The sequence below is a fragment of the Cydia splendana genome, chromosome 17, assembly GCF_910591565.1.
Source record: "Cydia splendana chromosome 17, ilCydSple1.2, whole genome shotgun sequence".
In the NCBI taxonomy this organism is placed as follows: Eukaryota; Metazoa; Arthropoda; class Insecta; order Lepidoptera; family Tortricidae; genus Cydia; species Cydia splendana.
The window spans coordinates 15,513,700-15,529,188 of NC_085976.1; the positions used below are offsets into that span (position 1 = coordinate 15,513,700).

General features: G+C 40.3%; 1 protein-coding gene and 1 long non-coding RNA gene across 2 annotated transcripts in view; both read right to left on the reverse strand.

Moving 5' to 3' along the window:
- Positions 1–124: 124 nt before the first annotated feature.
- Positions 125–1,417, reverse strand: LOC134798646 (uncharacterized). The gene is made up of 3 exons (XR_010145241.1): positions 1,362–1,417; positions 613–708; positions 125–251 (listed from the first exon to the last, which is right to left on the reverse strand). It is a non-coding gene; the product is annotated as an uncharacterized LOC134798646 (long non-coding RNA).
- A 2,950-nt stretch (positions 1,418–4,367) lies between these two features.
- The window catches only part of LOC134798980 (uncharacterized), a 98,203-nt gene continuing 87,081 nt past the window's right edge, over positions 4,368–15,489 (reverse strand). The window contains exons 7-9 of the mRNA XM_063771405.1: positions 8,462–8,557; positions 7,971–8,097; positions 4,368–4,450 (exon numbers count right to left, since the gene is read on the reverse strand). Coding sequence (XP_063627475.1) covers positions 4,368–4,450; positions 7,971–8,097; positions 8,462–8,557 — 306 coding nt within the window. The remainder of the gene's footprint in view (positions 4,451–7,970; positions 8,098–8,461; positions 8,558–15,489) is intronic.

The following is a 15,489-nucleotide window of genomic DNA, read 5'->3' on the forward strand; positions in this document are numbered from 1 at the left end:
TCCACACAGGTTTGAAAATAAGGTTGACTGGTAGAGAATGCCTCATAGCATTAAGTTCGCCTTTACCTACATTAAGTTTTCTTTACTGAAATAAAGTTTAAATAAATAAATATAAAGTATTTACCACGGTTGCATGTTTGAGCTGTTTGCTGAAATATCGATTCTTGGTTGTCTATGATTACATCTGTAGGAAATATACTCTTTATGAATTCTGTCCCTTTACTCTCCACGTACCATCCGCGCTCATCTATCTGCAAATAATAAACTAAGTATAAGATGCTATTAGAAGCAATATGACAATTTATGACACTAATGTAACTTCGCGCATCCATGCAATGATAATCCCTATGACAGTTTCTCCAAGTCACTTTAGGATACGATTAATTTAACTGACGAAATGTTTCTCTTAAAAAAATATTTTACTTATAAATAATTTAAAAGGGGATACCCACTTTATGAATGAAATTCATTAATAAAGTGATCATGCAATTTTGCAGCTCGCTGTACACCCAGCAGCCACATTGCCTATTAATGGAATTCAGTCATAAAGTGCCCATGCACTTTTGCAGCCGAATGTACATCCGTGATTTAAAAAAAAACATCACAACTTACAACTCCTAATTTCATCATTATACACAGTTTGACACAAGTCTCGTTTGTTATTTTGCGGCAATTTTCTTCAACCACCTTTAATGTTTCGGGTGTTATCTGAAAATAACCGTAAAAATAAGAAGTGTATGAGGAAAATTATAAACGATACTTAATAGAAACGTGAAGAGTGTTTATTTATGACTCGAGTCTACAGTTTATATTTAAGTACCTCCCATGACACAGAATATTTTTCTTCACACTTGCGAAGAAAATAAGTTTTGGCAATAATTTCATTTTTAGTACAAGCTTTTATCGCTGACTGTATTTTTTTCCACAGACAACTATTTAATTATAATTGCTTATATGTATGTACTCGTACATATCAGGTCTTCCAGTAACAATTGTTTCAATACATACATGCTACCCATACCGGGTGTCACGGGTGTGGCAATGACAGATGCTTATAATTATAAATTAATAAGTAACGTTATGTTGAGACTTTCAAATTGATTTATAAGTTTATTTAAAATGAATAATATTACAACTTCCGAGATTAAATACTGGATAGAGCCATATAAGGAATTAAAATAATTATAATGAAGAAAAATATAGTGTTCATTGTTCCTTGTGTGATTTATATTTTACAGCGACAAACAAAAGGTTTGTTGTGAACCATATTAAAAGTGCGAGTCGGACTCGCCCACCGAGGGTTCCGTACGTTTTAGTATCTATATTATATTTATTTTTTACATTTATTTCTAATCCATTACCGCAGTTTCCTTTTCGGGCTCCATCTCGTTCCCGTCGTCTTTATTCTGTAGTACCTATTAACATAATAGTAGCTTCTACATAATGAAAGGCATTAAAACTCGAGTGTGGGTTTATGAAACGAACGCAGTGAGTTTCATAATAGTATCACACGAGTGTTTTAATGCCTAACTATGTACAGTTACACACACTGCTTTATCTACACACATATTGTAAACTTTCTATGATATATTCACTAACCTCATATTACAGCCGACATTGGGGTCAGTACTTCGCTCTCTGGCGGAACTCACGGATATGAGCTGGCGTCTCCGAAATATCTTTATCGCATATTTTACACGAAACTTTTGTTATAGTTACTTTTAAAACAACAAAACAAATTATTTTTTACTATCAAACTAATTAAAAGGTAAACTGTACGTTAACTGGCGGCAATTGAAAACTTTTTTCACGCCCGTAGTAGTAGTAGTAGTAGTTCTTTTTAGGGTTCCGTACCCAAAGGGTAAAACGGGACCCTATTACTAAGACTTCGCTGTCCGTCCGTCCGTCCGTCCGTCCGTCCGTCCGTCCGTCCGTCCGTCCGTCCGTCCGTCCGTCCGTCCGTCCGTCTGTCACCAGGCTGTATCTCACGAACCGTGATAGCTAGACAGTTGAAATTTTCACAGATGATGTATTTCTGTTGCCGCTATAACAACAAATACTATAATAGCAAACGTGATTTTTGACCAAAGTTAAGCAACGTCGGGCGTGGTCAGTACTTGGATGGGTGACCGTTTTCTTTTTGCATTTTTTTCCGTTTTTTTTGTTTGCATTATGGTACGGAACCCTTCGTGCGCGAGTCCGACTCGCACTTGCCCGGTTTTTTATTCAGAGGCAAACTAGAGACGGGGTCGATTGCCATATTGTTCGATACCAACTAACGTGCGAGATTTGTCAATAATATTGTATGAAATTGACATATGATTTCGAATAAAACGTCATCTCGACTGATATTAGAATATTGACCCCTATTATAGGGGTCAAATAAAATTGCTTTTTTTTCCAGAGATGTTCGAAATTTGAATGCATTACCAAATCGATTTTGATATAGTAATGAAGCTATTACAATATATTCACAGATAAGAAATTTGCTGTAACAAAACAGTTTATCGTAATGTGGGCCATTATTTACGGATTTAGAAGGCATCATAGAGGGTTTATGATATGTGTGTAGATAAATTATATTATTAACACATGCTACTTACAAAATATAGAAAATTGGATGTCCCACAAAGTTAAGTATATTCAGAAAACCATTTGAATTGTTTAAAAAGTTACATAGAGAAATACCATTTCTAAAATAATTATTCTGTTTTTTTATTCTTGATTTTAAATACAATACGATTCATTTATTCGCTTTCATTTTATTTTACATAATGATTGCAAGATTTTTTCTTATTCGAATAAAAAAATCTGTTCTTGTGCAAGTTTATATTTGCCCAACTCTGCTTCAAGCCGGCGCAATGGAGATTATGTGTCTGCTTTGTCTCCATATTTATTTTATCCGGTACCTAACTACTAATCTCACTATTCACTTTACTAGCGTACAACGTCGAGCGAATACAACTTATATTAGGTATAAATATCTTTGGGGCAACCTACATATATACAGATTGAACAAGTCCTACCTGCGCAAAACCTACACTATGGATGGGTCCGAGGGGGCTGTCCGTAAATTACGTCATCAATTTTTGATGATTTTTGACCCCCCCCCCCCTATACTCATCCAAAAATCATGCTTCAAATGACCCCATTTCCTCCTACTTCATGCTACCGTCATCCGTTGTCAGACCCCCCCCCCCCCTAATTTGAAATGACGTAATTTATGAATAGCCCCTAGGCGTAGGCGATGATATTCATATTTATGTGGCGTATACATAAATACCTATATATTCGTACATGCAAACATAGAAAGCATCCCTCACTCGGGAGAAAACTTTCACTACTGATTATCACAAAAATTCTCCTAACAGAATTCGAACCCAGGACCAATAGATAAAGTGTAATAAGTTAATACAGTTACGAAAACCTTCATTATGCATGTTCCGATACGGACTTGTCGATTTTTGATCACTGGCAAGATTTAAGTATAAACAAGTGACCACTTCAAGTGCAACCTGGCTGAAACGTCGGATAAAAGGTAAGATAATGAAATTTAATCGTCATTAACCAATCATTACTTGCGTGCTCCAGCTGTGTGCAATACAATAGTAATCATTTTATGATACAGGAGGCAAACAAGCAGACGAATCGCCTGATGGTAAGCGATGGCCGCCGTCGCCCGCAACACCAGAAGAGTTATAAGTGCGTTGCCGAAAATTAAGAATCCCAGTACCCTCTTTTTATTGATGGTCTGAAGGTCGGGTTCGAATCCTGGTACCTATAAGGGAAGTTATTTTTGGGTTCCTGAGTTATGGATGTTTTCTATGTATTTATGTATGTCTTTATCTATTTCTTATATGTATATACATGGGTAATACACGAAGTTTCTTTTATGAGCCACTTAGAGATTACGCACCGAAAGATAATGTTAATTGTTGGAAAATATAACTCAGTCTATTTGTTGGGGTACAATTTATTTGAGAGTGATTTGTATATTTTTATAATATTAACCCGGGAAAATACTAAATAATAAAAATTTGTAGATAATAAACTTAATGGCGGTGTTTCCCCTCATATGCGAAAAAAAAACAGTGGAAACCGTTTAATACGATCACGTTTTATACAATTTCTCACAAAATTAACGCTTAATTTTACATGTGCCTAGGATTGTTTTTTTATACAGTTGTTTCCAGTTAAGACGCGTTTTTGACGTGGTCCTTACAGAACTAATCCTCATCTAAACCTCTCGACTGACGTGCGCAGCTACAGCACAATATCAACCTTCGTTTATTGCCATAAGGTTCACAATATCGCGCCGCACACGATAGGCGCCACGCTTCAAGGAGTAAAGCGGGTTCTACTGTAACTTAGCTTACCTTCTCCATTTCTTCATTTAAGCAATTTGCCACTTCTTCACCTCGATGACAGTTATTGCTGACATGATTGTTTACTGTAAATAAGCATATTATTGTCTTCGGTTACCTCGATAGTTACTCAAGAAATAAGACTCTCTACCTAAAAGTAGTATATCGCGTATAATGAATTTAAAATACATCCCAAGATTTGCAACAAATAAATGATTATGATTATGACGTTTTGAACCCTCTCCAGCCAACGTGGTCAACAAGAGACTGAGGAAAAATAAAAATTAGATTGTGCAAAACTACCCACATACATAAATAATGAACGAAAACATTAAATTTTAAGGCAATCGTTCATGTACAATAGGCCTGTTGCAAGTAACAAAGAATCATGGAAATAATGGTTTCAACGAAACATATAAATATGTTAATATGATTCTAAAAAATGGCCCAATCTCAGTATAAACTGAAGGATTATTAATATATTCAATAAAATAAAAGTGCAAAATTCTCCAATCGGCCATTTTTACTGAAACGCCAACAGAAACGTTCCAAACAGTGACGTCATCAATTCATAACATATTTCTTAGAGCAACATAGACAACCTCATTGACCGAAATCTATACGTGGGCACCAAAGAGTTCAAAAGGTGCAAAAAAAATGTTATTTCGCCACTAAACATTTATTACGTCCAAAAAATATTATTACACGATATAAAGTAGATATCTATTTGTTATTATTTAAATAAAATGCTAAATAATACGATATTTCAACAACAAACTTTTTTAATTATTTGGCTGAATGGAACTATCATTGCCATGTTGGCTGTCGTAACTAGAAAAAATGAAAAATTAAAAAGTAAAAGCGGCGTTCGGTGATTTTCACTCAAAATTTACATGTATCTAAATAATTCATCTTAAACTGCAACCGTGTGAGAGTTTTTGTGTAAAATGAGTTATTGTGATAAATTTTTGTAATGTATTTATCATCCCTAATCGTAATATATGGTGCTGAATTAACAATATCATTCAGATTCAAGGGAAATTCGTAACTGTAAGTATGTAAACAATATCTACCACCCTACCACCAACTAAATGATGACGTCACAAATGGCATGCGAGGCGTTTTCGCGCGAAGTTTAAACTAGCTATAATAAAATGCAATTATCTATGTTAAATCTTATGAGTATAACTGAAATATAGTGTTTTTCGGAACTAATACAAGTGTACCGACGATATTAAAAGTGTTTTCAAAATTTGTCATCAGGCCTATTAGGGCATAAAGTTAGTTACACTAAGCTGGGATCATAACTGGCCACGCCTCATTAAACAAACACCTATTAACGTATTACAGATAGCAATATATATGCTCTGCAGAGCATGAATGGAGGCAGATGAGACAGCCGCCCACGTCATTTTCGAATGACAGAGTACCGGGCACAACACCTTGGCTCACCGGGGTCTCTCCCAGAAGTCGTCGGCAATGTCATTGAGTCTGCTAGGCTTCTTGGTAGAGTCGGGTTGGCAAGAATAGTGCCGCCAAGCCATCCCGCAAAATAGGCGCAATAACAATATATGACGTCGAGTTGCGGAAACCAAACCCGCGAGTACTTATAACCTAGTTATACTAATGTACATATTACTAGTGGCTCTGTGAGCTGTAGACCTCGCGAGCAGAGCTTGAAATAACATGGTGCTAAGAGCTTTAAATATAGTAAATTAAAAAAAAACAATACGAAATTTATGTGTAAAAAAATACAAAAAGTTATAATATCCCAGCATACAATTACTGGGGATCGAACCCAGACCCTCTGTGCAAACAGAAAAAGCGAACGTTTACAAACTGAGCCAAATAGTTCTTAGATGGGTTGACGAAATTTAGCTACTCCTTCTCAAATTAAAATTAGTTAAAATTAAATATCTCAATACCTCCGAAACCAGCGAAATAAATTTTCTGAATTTTTGGCCATTTAATCTATAAACATATCTCAAAAAGAAAACACTCGTATGGTACCGATACCACTATTTGTTTAGGCGCGAGCTATCACGACTCCGCCATTTTAAAAAAATTCAAAAAACCGGACGGACAAAAAAAATTTATTTAGACATAGAATCCAGTCACAAAATTTCACGAGATTCGGTTAAGAATTGCGACCTGTAGAGGAGAACATCCGGACATACAAAAGCAAAATGCTCCAGTCGAAACGTAGACCTTCGCTACGCTCCGGTCAATTATTAGCGAAATGCACTGCGTTTGAGTTGACGCATTCGCTAGGGTTTAAGGCGTACGTCAAAGAAAGAAAAAAAAACACCATATTGAAATTGTCTCTGAATGATAAATTTACTAGTGACTTTTGTTTACATAATTAGCAAGGTCCCTATAATTATACTGTAATAAAAATAATCAATTATTACAAAATAAAAATACTTACCTAAGGTCAGGTGGGGTAAGAGTATTAGGATCATAGTTTATTTTGCTTACCAGTATGAGGATTCCCTACAAAGTGTTACTCTTGTCCCGGTGTTTGTCTTACCCCATCTTATCTACGTACAGCTCATGGTGCTGTGTAATCGCGTTGAGCAAGTAGGTAACGTAAGCATCATAAAAAGTAAACTACTTATAGTGCGTGCACTTCAGTTCATTTGTGGTGCGCGTGCCGCGGCCGCTGCTGGAAGCCATCGCGCGCACGGACTTCTCGCCGAAGGGTGTGATATTTCGGCGGTTCCGTGGGAATCTACCGAATCCTACACCAGAGCAAGTGACGCCGCAACGGACAACTTTCTGCGTCACGAAAATGATTGTTTATTATTTAAGATTTTTATTATTGTAAGTATATATATGTTAGTTTGTAAGGTATGTATCTTCGGGCCTTAGTAGCCTGAAAATAAATGCTTTTCATTTCATTTAATTCATTTCATAGTACGAGTAGGTGAAGTCTGACTGCACTAATTAGGTATGAACCAATTTTTTTAATGGTAATCAGGACTAAATAATTAAGTAAGATAATATTTGTATCAACGCTTTACTAAAGTACACTAACTAGGTAGGTAACTTTTTAGGATGCTGAATTAAGTACCTACCTAAGAGGAATAATTGTCGCGACTATTGAACCGATTCCGACTCGGAGTGAATCTCACGAGGTTAAAACTAATTTCTAACATACCTACATAACCGTGAGCCAGTTAACGTGTTGATGTACATTTTGACGAAAGCTTCTGCCATCCATCTGACCTTCCAACTCAGAGAGACAAATTGGGTCTTATTGAGATTAGTCCGAATTTTTCACGAATGTCTTCCTCTTTATGTTTTAGTCGACCGGTAAATATATTAATTATGAAATGATTTAACGTACCTATAGTGCATAAGTTCCGAAAAACTTATTGAAGCAAGCAGGGGTGTGAGTGGGAACCCGCGACCATTGGACTGAAAGTCGCACGCTCTTACCGTTAGGTTAGGTAATACCAGCGCTTTATTGGGATATTTCCACACACCTTTGAGGATAAGGTTGACTGGTTCTAGGCAATGCCTCATAGCATTAAGTTCGCCTTTACCTACATTAAGTTTTCTTTGCTGAAATAAAGTTTAAATAAATAAATATAATGTATTTACCACGGTTGCATGTTTGAGCTATTTGCTGGAATATTGATTCTTGGTTGTCTATGATTACATCTGTAGGAAATATACTGTTTATGAATTCTGTCCCTTTACTCTCCACATACCATCCGCGCTCATCTATCTGCAAATAACAAACTAAGTATAAGATGCTATTAGAAGCAATATGACATTTTATGACACTAATGTAACTTCGCGCATCCATGCAATGATGATCCCTAAGACAGTTTGTCCAAGTCGCTTTAGGATACGATTAATTTAAGGAATAACTGAAGAAATGTTTCTTCAAAAAATATTTTACTTATAAATAATTAAAATGGGGATACCCACTTTATAAATGGAATTCATTAATAAAGTGATCTTGCAATTTTGCAGCTCGCTGTACACCCAGCAGCCACATTGCCTATTAATGGAATTCAGTCATAAAGTGCCCATGCACTTTTGCAGCCGGATGTACATCCGTGATTAAAAAAAACATCACAACTTACAACTCCTAATTTCTTCATTATACACAGTTTGACACAAGTCTCGTTTGTTATTTTGCGGCAATTTTCTTCAACCACCTTTAATGTTTCGGGTGTTATCTGAAAATAACCGGAAAATATTAAGTGTATGAGGAAAATTATAAACGAGAGTTAATAGAAACGTGAAGAGTGTTTATTTATGACTCGAGTCTACAGTTTATATAAGTAACTCCCGTGACACATACCTAATATTTTTCATCACACTTGCGAAGAAAATAAGTTTTGGCAATAATTTCGTTTTTAGTACAAGCTTTTATCGCTGACTGTATTTTTTTCCACAAACAACTATTTAATTAATTATTTAATTATAATTGCTTTTATGTATGTACATATCAGGTCTTCCAGTAACAATTGTTTCAATAACTACATGCTACCCATATCGGGTGTGGCAATGACAGATGCTTATAATTATAAATTGTTACGTAAGGTTATGATGAGCTGTCAAGATTATTAGGATGTAATCTTAGTTTTATTCTTGTGTAATCATTAGTTTAAATCCAAATGCAACTGTTTATTGATAAACATTGACACAAGTGCTTGTTTATTGCGTAACATGTTATTACTTTAAGTTAGCTATTTATAAGTTGTCTTGTAAGTGAAAATTCTGTAATTTCTTAGAGAATAAAGTTCTTTGAACCAAATAATAATTAATAATACATACTACACATATTTCAAATTAAGGTTTCCTTAAGGCAAATGAATAAAATTGTATTTATTTGTCTTGTAGGGACTCTTCCACTGTATAATAACATTTGTGTGTTAGCAACTTAGCAACGACTTTATCTTTTTCGTAAGTAGGCGTAGGGATGTAAGTAGGCGTAGGGATGTGACGACCCCATCGCCCGCTGGTTTTACCAGTGCAATCAGTCAACGCAGGGCAGCTTGTGGCGAGCTGTTGGGGATTAGCGACCTCACGTACCCGAGTGCTCCTGGAGAGTTCTGTTACCCGCAAGGAGGGTGGGTGGGACAGGATTCTCTGCCTCTGGCTTGCCTTAGCCGGCCGGCCAGAGTGGAGTCGTTAGAGCTATAAGCTCCAGGGGTGGAAGTGAAATATGCATAAGACGCGAGTTGGCACAGTGGCTGTTAACAGCCACTGGGTAGAAAGCGGCGCACACCTCTCGACACCCCTGAGCCGCTCACACCGGTGTTGCCCTTGAGCCATCCTAGATGTCGCTTTTTGTGGGGGCCCATCTTGTGAGGGCGAGTCACCGTCTGCCGGATATAAAATTGCATACCGTTTTATTAGGCAGGCGTCCGGTTTTTTACCCCATAGCTCAATTCTTAGTCCATCGCTTTCACCCAATAACCTAGTTCATTTTAGATTCCATCAACTCTCAATAGTCCTTACACCCTGGCGGGTGCTGCCTCTGCGTGCGTCCCATGACACGGGCAAGGGCAGCCTCCGCTCGGTGTACCCCTTACATTTCATTAAAGTGTCAAAAGGGCCTCTACGTGTTGGCTTCGGCTCCGCGCACGCCTCCCAAAGGTCCGGAACACCATTGTTCCGTGATGGGAAAGACATAATAATAAGCCCCCAGGGTAGCTTGTGGCGAGCTGAATGGGAAGTGACGTCCCTTGGGTCCCATACCCCCGAGAGTCGGTCAGGCCCCTCTCTCTGGCTTGCCTTAATTGGCCGCCTGGAGTGAATACTGAGCAGGGGCCGCAGGAGCAGGACTCTCACCTCTGGCTTGCCTTTACCGGCCGTCCAGAGTGGGGTGTCAGAGCTATATGCTCGCAGGGCGGAAGTGAAATATGCCTATGACGCGAGTTGGCACAGTGGCTGCTTACAGCTACTGGGTAGAAAGCGGTGCACACCTCTCCACGCCCTGAGCCGCTCACGTGATGTTGTACCCTTGTCGCTCCGTGCGATTTTTTCATGTTTTTTAACATTTGAGCAGGGCAGGTGCCATAGTCTCCTCCATAGTCCCGGTTTACTAGTCCACTAGCAACTCCACCCAATAGCCCGGCTTCTTTTTGTACCTTTTTCTTACAACGTACAACGTCCTATACTAACCCCAGGGTCCCGAGAAATTGTAAGAGACAGATAATAATAATAATAAGCTTGTGGCGAGCTGACGGTGAGTGGCGGCATCGCGGACCCGTATTCCAGAGGGCACTTTCATCTGGCCCTCGCCTCTGTGCTTGCCTTCACCGGCCGGCCAGAGTGGAGTCGCAAGAGCGGGACCTATGCTCCAGGTTGGAAGTGTAAAATGTCATAACGCCGGCGGCCTGCTGAACGGATTACCGGGATCTGGCTACCGCAGACTCACCTCTCGACAACCTCATAGCCACTCTAAAGTGTTGCCCTGTTGTCGCACTGTGCGTGCGGCCATTGCGGGGCCCACTCAATGAGTTGGCGAGTCACCGCCTGTCAATTATAATTTCGAGACTGATTGTCATGGCAGGTGTCCGCTAGTCTCCTCCCATAGCCCATTATTCAGTCCGTCTAACTTTCAAATCAATAGCCCATGACGGCCATGACCTTAGTTCCCATCGCAGTACAAATGTGCTGCACTGCAATAGTCTTTGCACCTGGCGGGGACTATCTCCGGATGTATCATATTGTGCGCTCGGGGATGGTATCTGCCATGGGTATCCCTTGCTTTTAGATTAAATTGTCTTACAGGGCCTCTGCGCTGTTGGCTTCGGCCCACGCACGCCTCCGAAAGGTCCGGGACCCCATGGTCCCGAGATATGGAAAAGACGTACAAATAATAATATTAATGATCGGAATCTCGTAAAGGCCGAGAAGGACAAATCCAGCAAATAGGTACCTAGACATGGCTCACGAGATAACCGCCATGTGGGATGTTAACTCGACGATCATTGTACTGTAGGGACATGGCGGTGACGCGGATTAGAGTCAGCATTTTTGGTATAAAGTTCGAAGGAGCATTTAGTCCAGTCAGTCGCTTAGCGCAAGACATACAGTGCGCACATACTTAAGCAACAAGTACGATACCGCGGCGCCGCCTGATTCTGGTCCCGTCCTTGTGTAAATCTATTTTCGTAACCTTCTTAGATATGTATTTGGAGTCAGAATATATCGGTGTTATAAAGTTAACCTTGTTTAAGGTGACCCCGACGTGATCGTGAATGCACGAGGATGTATCCAGCCGTGTGCCTGGGGGAGGCAGCAGCAGTCAGCAGGCGTGGCGCCGCCGACAGCGTATGCTTGGCAGCCACCGCAGGGAAACTAGACGCGCTGCACCCTGAGGCGGCTGGGGGGTGCGTGGAGCCGAGAACGGAAAGCCACCGCCTGTGTGTAGTCTACTTCAACAGTGGTATGAGTTTTCTAGTGGACACTGGTGCAGATGTGTCTATAGTGCCGGTTAACCGAATCAGTGCCACAGTTCGTCGCGAGTGTTTGTAGCAATTACAAATTGTACGCAGCTAATAAGTTAATAACACAGAAATAAAAACTTACGGTACTATGGTCGTTAGAGCTCAATTTAGGGTTGCGTAGTTTTCAGGGTGATGCTCCTGACCTTCCAAAACATAGTGTAAAGCACTATATAGAGACTTCAGGACCTCCGGTATATGCGCGTGCTAGGCCGTTACCGCGAGATAGGTACGAACAGGCAAAGCAGGAATTTCGTAATATGCAAGCTTTAGGTATTTGTAGGCCGAGTAAGAGTCCTTGGGCCAGCCCGCTACACGTAGTTCCGAAGAAGGACGGACAGATCAGACCGTGCGGAGACTACAGGAGGCTGAATGCTGTCACGAAGCCGGACAGATACCCGATACCCAGGTTGCAAGACTTCACATATGGATTGTCAGGTAAGTCACTATTTTCCACTCTAGATATCAATCGCGCTTATCATGCCATCGAAGTCGCGCCAGAAGACATCGAAAAGTCAGCGATCATCACACCTTTTGGGTTGTTTGTGTTCCCCAGATTATGTTTCGGTTGGTAGTACGCTGAGCTACAAGACATAGAGACCATTCTGGGGTTGGCATTTGAATCACGCATTACAGGGAGAGGGGAGGGGGGAGGGTGGCATTTTATAGGGGTTGGTCACCCCTTTCAAATGACACCCGATTTGTGTCTAGGAGACGCGTAGTTTTTTTTTATACGTGTTTGAAGTTACGAAAATCAGTGGTCAAAACGAAATACAGTGCCAGAGTCACCGTTAGGTACGATGACGAGCGAAGCGAGGAGGAGTGTTAGGTATCTTGCGTTCACAACACATTCGACTCGCTGTCAAAAAAGAAATACAGTGGTCAAAAACATGTATACGGACAAAGTGCTCAAAAACATGTATACGGACAAAGTGCTCAAAAATATGTATACGAAATTTCCAAATTGGTTATTGAACTTTCCAAATTGTGTATACGAAATTTCCAAATGATGTATACGAAATTTCCAAATTGGTTATTGAACATAACCTCAAAAAATCAAAAAAAATTTTTCGTCGTAACTATTGATATCCTAACTTTGGGGAGGGCCGGGGGGGTTCCTACCCCCAGTTGCCCAATAGACAGGTCATGTAGACAGGCATATCAATTGACAGGTTGAAACCAGCATTTTTGTTAGATGAGTCACCTGAAAGCAGTAATAATTCTAGTAGTAATAGAACCAGTAGTAATTCGGATTTGAACACAAATGAGCCTATACAGCCATTAGTGTCTCAAACGCCAACGCCCTTGACTCGCACCACGTGGAGCGGACGACTTATAATTAGGCCAGTTAGATTTTTGATTGATGAATAAAATTGTATCATGTGCATACTCGTATAATCGAATTTAAACTGTTGTGAGACATACTAACATTGAATAATTTTACGGTTTAGACTCACTTGTTTTTAGTCACTCGCGCGACATGTTTCGGAGAGCCTAGGTCTCCTTTCTCAAGCACTAACAGTGCGAGCAGCGTTCACGACGGCCGTGTATCGCTTACTGCGGCTCGCCGCGTCGCACGCTGCGCGCGCGCCGAGAAAACAGGTTGGGGGAGGTCTTCCGCTGTTATTGTAGGCGGGCATAGTGGTGTGTTTGGGCTTGGGTCACCTAACACTTGTAGCGATATACAGCACGAACTCACTATGTCCACTACACTGTCACAACACTCACTGGTATTCTGCTGAAGAAGCACAGGCTTCCATGCTGGCGGCACAGCCCAGCCGCTATCCCGATTGAAATTAGGGCGCCGCCCAATCTCGATCGCTTGACGTATTTTACGTGGTACGTAACATTTTTCTCGTACCAGTAATCTCGCCTTGTCGAATCGAAGATAGTGCGACGTCCCTGTATCCAAGGCGTGCTCTGCCACTGCGGAGTTGCTGCAGTCCATCTTCTTTACGCTCCGTATGTGTTCTATCAGTCTAGTGGACACGTTGCGTCCGGTTTCCCCGATGTAGGACTTACCGCAATCGCATGGTATCTCGTAGACGCCCGGGTTACCCAGCGGATCCTTGTCCTTTGGCGAGCGCAGCTCACTTCTAATTTTTACATGCGGACGGAAAATTGTCCTAATGCTCAACCTCCGGCGTAATAGGCGTCCAATTTCGTCCGTCACTCCCTTAATGTATGGTAGGTAAGCAGGTGCTCTCTCCGCTGTATGCTCCTTTCGAACCGATGACGACCCTGCTGCACGCTGGCTCTGTCTCCAACCATACCCATTCCTCTCTAGCACCTGTCGTACATGTCGCAGCTCGCCTTCTAGAAATTGCGGATCACAGAGAAAAATGTTACGTACCACGTAAAATACGTCAACTGTTCCTCTTACGTTACGTTAATTGTTCCTCCAACTTCCCGCACCACATGGCGACCCTGCCAGGATCCATGTGGTGCGGGAAGTTGGAGGAACAATTAAACAAGTGAATGCTGATTAAGGACTAAAGTTTTATTCAATAAACACGTAATTTATAGCTACAAAAACAGCAAGGTTGCATTATTACTTACTTATGAACTAACTCCTTACACAGGGCTGCATTGCGGATAAGGTCACTCGTGCGGAGAGGTTGCCCACGAGTGACACATTTTAATGTTTTGAGATTTCTTGGAAGAAGTGAAATTCGGGTCCACTACTTTGTTTTTAATTTAGCATCTCCTGGATAGAGCCTGGACCCAGGGGGTAGAAAGTTTATTTCGGGGAGGTAAACTTTCTTCTTACCGAAAGTAGTATATGGTTACCACTTCACAGGTTGGATGGCTACATTCAAATGTAATTTATACCGGATTTTCATCAGTTTCAAGTCGGGCTCTGAAAACGAGTTCCGCACCGTAGTTAAGAGTTTCTATACTGTGTCATAAAGTCATAAAACTGTTGTCACATTGTTTGGTTTTTATACACGTATCGAAGCGGTACGTGACAATGTTATTGGAAGTAAATATTTACTGATTTAAGTTTTTTGTAGCATATTTAAGTAGATGTTTTATATAAACTTTTATTCAATATACAATCTGTACAGCACGTTGTTAGACGTCAGAGTTAGATTTCCGGTCAGTAAAAGTTATTGTGGAAAATTGTAACAATGGGATTAACCCAAGGTAAGCAGGACGACAGTAACTCACACAATGCTATTGCGATAGCGAAAGTGGAACATTTATCTAATCAAGTGGAATCGAAACTAAATTATGTCGGAATCGGATTAATCGTGTTGGGAATAATTTTGTTTTTGGTGTTATGTTATTTTGTGAGAGTGAAATGTAAACAATGTGCTAGATCGTGGGTGCAGAGAACTGTCAGATATAAATTTACCACCCACAGCTATCAAGGTGCATACCCTTAGAGAATATAACCAAGGGAGTGGTCATTAACAGGCGTTCCCCTCTGTCGAAAATAGGCGGCCAATGGTCAACGACATGTCAACCACATGTATGGCCTGACGTTTATCTGACATGGCTATGTTTACGTTACGCATACATTTGATGTGCCCCTCCCCCGCAAAAAATGGCAGACTATTTTGTACCGAAAATTATAGACATGGCGTCTCCGTTGGTTATATCCTCTAAGTGCATACCGTTCAAACTAATCCACCACAACAAATCTA